Raw genomic sequence first — 7,857 nt, forward strand, 5'->3', positions numbered from 1 at the left:
TTTCGAGAGGCATGGCCGTACCTCTCGCGAAAGTAAAACCATGACTTTCGTGAAAGCAAAACCGTGTCTCTCGCGGAAGCCAAGAAAACACGTTTCTTCGCGTATTTTTTTAATTGCATTGTCAAAAAGCTAGGAAAGACCAGTGAAAACCCGAAAAGTCAAAAAATAATAATCTAAAAAGCCAAAAACTCGTGCGGAAAAAAAATTCAGAGGGAGTACCCAAAGTGCAAAACGTGGCGGCGGGCTGAGATCGCGCCAAGTGACGCGCTCTCAGCCCGCCCCAAGTTTCCTTGGAAAGGCTCCTGAACGAGCGCTCCTCAATTAGTTGCTCTCAATGATAAGTGCCACAGGTCAGTTTGGGAACACTCTTTTAGCCGTCAGATACCTGGCACGAATCTCCGCACACGTGACCTGTTGACATAAGCTCGGAGCAGTCGTTCGCTCCATATCGATTTGGCCCGAATGCAGGGTGAGGGCTTTTGGTGGCCGGGCTACAGGCAGGCCATAATCTGGTCCGTCGGGATGGGCTTTGGGATTGTGGATCAGTCAATGTCATTGCAGCAGCGTGGCAGGCCTAGTGGATGAAATACAGTCCCTGATACACCTAGCCTCGCATAGGCGTATTGATGTTCGGCCCAGCAAATGTTCCTGTCCCCCGGCCCGCTCGATCACTCATTGGCATGGACCGGCATTTCGGTACAGGATGACGTTTTCGAAACAGCACATCTAAATGGACCCGGTGACATATGTGGAGCATGTAGATCCACGCGACCAGGTTGGCTCACATTACCCTCTCTCCCACACAAGGCTCGCACCGGCGGCTGCTCTGTAATTTCACACAGGCGCGGCGCGGCGGCGATTCCCCACCGGCGATATGTCGACGGACGGACTTGAGCTCGACGGGTATGTTCCTATTGCTTCAATGGTCTCTCTTCCCCCGAGTTCCTTCTCCCGTTCTTTTGCAAAGTTCATCTACTGATGCTGCTAGATCTTGGTCGCAGGAGGGGGGAGCACACATCGGTGGATGGGATTGTGATGTTTCCAGTGGAATCCCAAGATTCTATGAGTGCACCAGTTCTTGAGCTCGAGAAGGGCGGCGAAGGACGTGGAGCTGGAGATGGACAGAGATACGAGGTCTGCTTTGAAGCTACCAGCAGCCGGACGAGGAGGTGCGTTTTTTCCTGGTCCCAATCATGCTTTATTCGCAGCTGTTGAGCTTAAACTGCTACTCCCAGTTTAGTTCAGTTTCTGATGTGTCGAGGCATAAACAGGATTTTGTTCTGAGGCATCTCCCTTTCTAGGGGAAGCATAGTAGAGTTATCATAGTTAGAATTGTGAGTTGCACAGACATCGGCTCTTCGTAACCTTTTTTTTATTATTAGCAAGCAGTGTAGTATGGATGTACAATCTGGGCTGTGTGGGACGCTCCTTTTTGATTCTAGGATTACCGAGAATATGATGTTATGGTGCTAGATAAAATTCTCGTTTGTGGACGCTGCAAAAGGAAACAAAATTAACATGTGCATCGGTTTGGAGGTTTGATTTTGTAATTGTAGCTGGTATCGGGTGTGGATCGTAACAACAAATTAAGGTTGACATTGAGGATGTGTTTATTCTATATGTAATCCTTCTGTTCAGTCTGTAGGCAAAGAGAAACAGAGCACTTAGGTGGTTCCCTGCTCCGGCGGCGGCTCAACTCCAATCTGCAGAAAACCGGATCTGCCAAGGGCAAGGCCCTCGTCCACGGATCTGGAGGGGAAAAATCATTTTCTTCGTTGTTTCGGTCGGTGAGGCTGTATCACACGTCAATTACTTGCGCTTTTCTCCTAGCTATTGTTCATCAGTTTCAGATTTGAACTTTTTTGGTGATTTTTATTTTGTTCCATCTATTCCATTGGTACGGGTGATCTAGCAGTATGGCTCGATCGAGATGCATATCACTTTTCTTGTTGACTCCAAAATAGAATGCTCTCCTTTATTTTCTTGTAATCCCCTTCCATCTATTCCTTCTGTACAGATGCGGTTTTCTTTTGTTTACTTGTAATCCCCTTTGTCCGGATTGGATAGGTCTCTCCTCATCTTGTTGTTGCACAGATCCGAATTTGCCATGATGTATTTTTAGACAATATAGAGATTTTTTTTATTCATAACCATGCTTATGTGCCAGACCGGCTTAATTTTTGTGATTTCTTAGATTCCTCTAACTTGGATAATCGATGGTTAATCGTACTGGAACTTAATAGTGGATTTGATGTTCTGTTCTTGATGTGCTAATCCAAGGTTGATAATTATTTCATTCAAGTGGGGTAAAGTTTGAATTCCTACCACCGATTGCAAAGATCTTCTGTTCCATCGATTTCAGCTTGTTTTGTTGACCTCTTTCCCACTACAGTCACAGAACTGAGCAACGTTGATGGTCAAGTGTGCCGTGGCGGCAAGGCCACATTCCTTGCCGGAAACGCTGGTTCGGGAGCTACAAGTGGCTGGACAAGAAGGTATTTCAGATTAAAATGTTCTGCTCCAAAAAACCTTTAATTCAGAACATAGTATGTGTCGGCCTTGTTCTTTGTTAGATTTTGAATACAACCACATTTCACTCCCGAAATCAGTATCATATAAAATCAAATTCCATGGCTTCTGTGCCACTTGTGCAAGAAACATTCTATGGGTTAGATATTTGGAAATAATATGATGATGCATGGATGGGTTTTCTTTATTCACAAAATGAATTTTACATGTCTAAATGCATTGATTGATTGGCATGTTCTTTGTTCACTGCACAACTTACTTCGGAGCATCCTCTAATGAAGCGATTTTTTGTTCTGTTCTTGATCAGAACCATGCTGATATGGTCTGTATCCTGAACCCTGAAGTAGAAGGCGTTTAATCCGATGCATTTTCCTACTGTTGTGATCTTGTAATATTGCCTTCTGGCCAAATCAGCAAAATCCCTGGTTGAAGCTGCGCAAGCTCTGTTTCTTTGGCTGTTGTTCCCTCTCAGCAATCCATTCGACTCGGGTATATGTTTGTAATTATTGTAATGGATTTGTACCATTTATGAACCATGTCAAATTGTTAAGGTGGGTGATGGGTATTACAACTATGCATCAGTACATAAACATGGGTATTACAACTAATACACTCATTCGACGCTGTAGCATGTCAGATTCTCAGTACACATTATTTTTTTGCGGGTGCAGTACACATTTTCTTAGCAAATGAAACATGAACATAAAACAATTAGGCATGAACGTGGCACTCCGGCGTGATTAGTTGAGAATAATCTGTTTGTTCTATCGCATAAACCATTAGCAGTTTAGCACTAAAGATGACGCTAAGCTATTTCGTGCAGAACACATAGAACCCAAGTGCCAAGTTAGTCGTGATGCTTTTTAGAGCAAAAAACATTGTAGCACTTGCTAACCCCCACAGACAGTAGTATTAGCGTGAAACAGAATAAAAGTAATCAGTGGACGGTGGCTATGGTGAACAAACTTGTGTCTTCCCTGGGCGTGGGCGAAAATGGTCCACGTCCATACTTGAGCAACCAGTGGGCTCCGTTGGCCAAAAATCCTCCACGGCATGCATGCACAAGGGTGTGCACTGGTCTTGAGCCTGCGGTCGCTGTGCGTACATGCCAGATGAGCAGGAGCCTAGCTGCCTTTTGCATGTGCGTGGGGCCAGACGAGTTCAATACGAGCCAAAAACAAATCAAATACATGACATATACAACGCCAGCACGCATCCCCGTGCACATGCAGCGGCCGAGATTCCGGCCTGCCTGCAGCGCGACCACCATTGGCATTTTTCGCCGAATGCATCCCTATCATCATCCGCTCGTCTCGCTCTGCTACTTAGTTTTTTTATTTGTGGGGCTCGTCCCTCTGAAAAACTAGCATGGCTCGGGAAAAAGACGACTTTAGTTTCTTTGAAAGGTCTTGAAAATGCCGTACATTTCTATTTGAACAAAAGCAGTAGGGAATATCGCCTAATGTAAGTCTTTTTCATTAATAAAGAATAATGCAGAGTTTATAGAGTTTGTGGTTAAAAACGTTCATGATTTTAAAAATCATAACAATTTTTAAAAATGGTCATATATTTAGAAAAGCCACGTATTTTAAAAAATGTTTATGAATGATAACAATGTTCATGGATTTTGAAAACTATTCACAAATTTCTAAAAATATTTAAGGGTTCAAAACTTTCATGAAATTTTAAGAATGATCTCAAATTTTAAAAAATGATCATGTATTTTTGAAAACCAAAAGAGAAAAAACAGAAGGAAATAAGGGGGAGGAAAATTCAGTGAAAACCTGAATAAAGTAAATAGAAAACACCAAAATATAAAAGAATCGAACGAAAACTTGTGACGAAAAGTAAAACCGTAACAAAACACGAGCTGTCACAAGAAAAGATGACAGCCGGAAAAACAAGGTCGCGTCAGAATGTCAATCCCGCTACTGCGAATGGGTGCATAATTCGTACTGTGTTGACTCTATGCTTCGTTGCGGGCCAAGAATAAGATATTCTGGCGAGGAGACCTCCCCTAATTCCCGCCTTCTGCACCAGGTAAGCGCAGCGGCGCTCACGCGCTACACAAGTGGTCCTGCCCAGCAAGGAACCCAGCACTGCTCCCCCTCGCTTGGTTTTCAGGGTTGACCGCTCGATCATTAAACTGTTGACCGCTAAGAGCTTTGACCATTGACTTTAAATAATTATAAATATGGAGCAAAATTTAAAAAATGGAAAAATTCGTAAAATATGAAAAAGTGCAAGAATAGTAAAAAAAATTGGAAAATGTGAAAGACTCATGGATATTTAAAAAATTTAAATTTTGAAACATGTTTACTAATTTTGAAAAGTTCATAAATTAAAAAAAATCGCGAATTTGAAAAAATATAACCAAAAAAGGGAAAAAAATCGCAAAATTGAGAAAAAGTTGGAAATTTTAATAGAAAAATACTAATTTAAAAAATGGTCATTGAATTCCAAATGTTCATGAATTTGGAAAAAGTTCTTTAAAACGAAAAAAGTTGATGAATTTGAGAAAAGTTCATTAAGTTGATTTTTTTCTTTTGAATTTCTAAAATCTCGCATTTGAAAAAAAAGAAAACAAATAATAAAAAGTGATAAGGAAAACGGAAAAACCAGTCCAGAAATACTACAAACATAAACAAAAACAAAACAATCAGAAGCTTCAATGAGCTTCCAAAATCTAGGATGAGATTGCTCTTTACATGCTCAGATGGGTCGGCACATTATGATATAGGGCGTGGGTGGCGCGCCAGATGAAAAATACGTAGCAAGCGACGCTTAAGGTGGCGAATAGGATCTGGCTCTGTTGAGAGGTGTCATGAACGTACCAAATACTGTTGTCGTTTGCCAACTAAAACTAGAGAACGTGTTATGGGTAGCTCATCACCTGTTGGGCTTCTACCTATATTATTTTTTATCAATTGAGCCCTAGACTTTGTAGTAAAAAGACTTCCAATGATACGAGATATTGTTGAAAACTACAATCGGTTCCTCCAAGAGCTAGAAAAACTCAATCTTCAACATGAGATGAAACAACACTATTGTTGTTGCCCCATTGTCAGAGCATGTATAATGTTGTATCATGCGACCGGGAATGTCCTTGTGCTAAGATCTAGCTGAACCAACGTCCCGGAGAATAAGCAACTATTGTAGAAGTCTCTGCGTAGATCAAAAATCCAAGAGAACAACCATCTTCTGAATAAAACTTTCAGCATTCTCAACAACGACGGAGAAAACACAGCTACATTAGAGTTGGAGCAACAACACCCAGAGTACAAACATGTCACGTCAGGGAGACAACCAAGGGGAGAAACAACGCCACAACTTCATCTTTGCCGCAGAAACATGAGGGAACACCACCCCGGTCCCAAGGGCCATCATTCTGCTGTTAACACCGTTAGATGCCCGCAACACCACCATCACGAAAAAGTATGAATAACATGAGCATTACCTCAGCACCGACATGAAGACAGGAAAAGCGGCCCCAAGACATGAAGGACCCCGAGGTCACATAGACAATCTCCTAGATTCAACACTGATAGTCGAGCGAAGTACCGCTTAGATCACGGTCTGGAGGAAAGTTGTCGAGCACCGCCATCACCGTCATTTAAGCTGAAGGTATGAACAATCAGACACCTAACTGAGACGCCAAGACTAATGGACACACATGAAACATGGTTCTGGGGTTCCGCTCCATCCCGCCGCCACCCTAGTAGTCGAAGAAGGTGGAATGCGCGTGACGCTAGAGTCTGAGGTAGCCATTCTCTCCTCTCGTTGGATCACCTCTGGTGGCTAGGGTTTTATGGCATGTGACTCTTTTCTGGAAAGTCGTGGTCTCGGTTGCCGGAATTTGACAGACAACAATGGAAACAAAGGCGGTGGCATTGGGTTAAATATGGGACAACCTCGCGGTGATAGGGGCATGAGCAGGGACGAAGTTATGAGGGCAGCGGGCTCTATTTAAAGGACAAGTCAACTACCTCTGTCATGCGTGAGATCATATCGTACATTAGATATGGGCGACGTTCGCTGCCTGGGAGGTCAATGATAACCCTATTAGGTGGGCCCCGCATGGAAGAGAGAGAGAGAGAGAGAGAGAGAGAGAGAGAGAGAGAGAGAGAGAGAGAGAGAGAGAGAGAGAGAGAGAGAGCAGGGTGGGAGAGGGGCGTCGGGCATGACTATTGATGATTTTCAACAGAAAATGGCAATTCCAGAGTGATGGTTGAGATCAGATCTACGACACTACTCTATTTTTAACGGCCTAATTAGAGTAGGGATCATTCCAACTAGGAAGTTAAGCTCATTGTTTTTTATTTTACCAGAATTGAAGCCAAGCTCTATCCATTTATTCACTAGACCCAAAAAATTTGAATTCAATTCACAAAAGGTGTCGATTGTCGGATGGAGGTCCAACGGTTACGATTAAAACATGGTGTACCGCTTTACTGACTTACCGATCATGGGTTGGGTTTTGGCCTGCTTAGCTCGCTCCCCCATGGGCATTAAATAGTTCATGGGTCATGTTGGGATGAGTTCATGATATTATTCTAAAAAATTATAGAAAAAAAGAGAAGGGGCAATGTTACTATCCTTTTACCACACTTGTGCTTTAAAGTGCACCATGTTCTTCATATAGAGAGTCTCCTGAGTTATCACTTTCATATACTAGTGAGAATTTTTTATTATAGAACTTGGTTTGTATATTCCAATGACGGACCTCAGATGCCCGAGGTCTTCATGAGCAAGCAAGTTGAAGCACACCCACTTAGTTTCATATTGAGCTTTCATACACTTATAGCTCTAGTGCTTCCACTGCATGGCAATCCCTACTCCTCGCATTGATATCGATTGGAAGGCCTCTCCATTGCCTAACGATCCACCGAGTCGATGCAAAACTTTCTTCCCTTCTGACTTCCCTTATATACCTCTACCACCGCATTCTATTCCACTCGTAGTGCTAATGTCCATGGCTCACACTCACACTGGTACGCGTCAGTGCAATACACACGGTTTTTAACCCCTTTCCGCGACGGCATTTGGAACCGTCGCCAAGTGAGTGTGGGCGATAGGGGGTCCTTCCCACATGACCCAGAAACCATTGAGGATATGGAGCAATGATCCAGAGGCCTTGCAAAACGTAATCGTATGCGATGCAGCACACACTAAATTCTTTTCCACGCGTAGGATCGGTGATTAAACGTTTCTAATGACGTAGTGAAACCAAATGGTGTGTCGTAATGAACCGTTTGGGAAACAGTATGTAAGGCACACGGACGAACATATGAACTATGTGCAATATGTGCCCTATCACACATGAGTTTT

The 7,857-nt window shown here is 43.0% G+C and overlaps 1 protein-coding gene across 5 annotated transcripts; it reads left to right on the top strand.

Annotated features, from left to right (window-relative positions):
• The first annotated feature begins 743 nt into the window (after positions 1–743).
• Positions 744–3,100, top strand: LOC119338168. Of its 5 annotated transcripts, none has more exons than XR_005163819.1 (5): positions 745–903; positions 1,002–1,169; positions 1,646–1,783; positions 2,393–2,495; positions 2,837–3,100. XR_005163819.1 is itself a non-coding variant. In XM_037610468.1 (4 exons), the coding sequence occupies exons 1-4, from the start codon at positions 875–877 to the stop codon at positions 2,412–2,414; spliced, it is 357 nt and encodes a 118-aa protein (XP_037466365.1). In that variant the 5' UTR covers positions 744–874; the 3' UTR covers positions 2,415–3,100. The 5 variants fall into 5 exon arrangements, 2 of the variants coding, with proteins under 2 accessions (XP_037466365.1, XP_037466364.1); XR_005163821.1 differs by having other exon boundaries at positions 747–903; positions 1,639–2,306; XM_037610468.1 differs by having other exon boundaries at positions 744–903; positions 2,393–3,100.
• Positions 3,101–7,857: the final 4,757 nt, after the last annotated feature.

This window comes from Triticum dicoccoides, chromosome 7B, assembly GCF_002162155.2.
Source record: "Triticum dicoccoides isolate Atlit2015 ecotype Zavitan chromosome 7B, WEW_v2.0, whole genome shotgun sequence".
NCBI classification, from domain to species: Eukaryota; Viridiplantae; Streptophyta; class Magnoliopsida; order Poales; family Poaceae; genus Triticum; species Triticum dicoccoides.

Coding starts and splice junctions, on each gene's coding strand:
- LOC119338168 (XM_037610467.1), top strand. CDS start 875: ATGTCGACGGACGGACTTGAGCTCGACGG. Junction 904..1,001: donor GACGGACTTGAGCTCGACGG/GTATGTTCCTAT, acceptor TCTTGGTCGCAG/GAGGGGGGAGCACACATCGG. Junction 1,170..1,645: donor ACCAGCAGCCGGACGAGGAG/GTGCGTTTTTTC, acceptor TTCAGTCTGTAG/GCAAAGAGAAACAGAGCACT.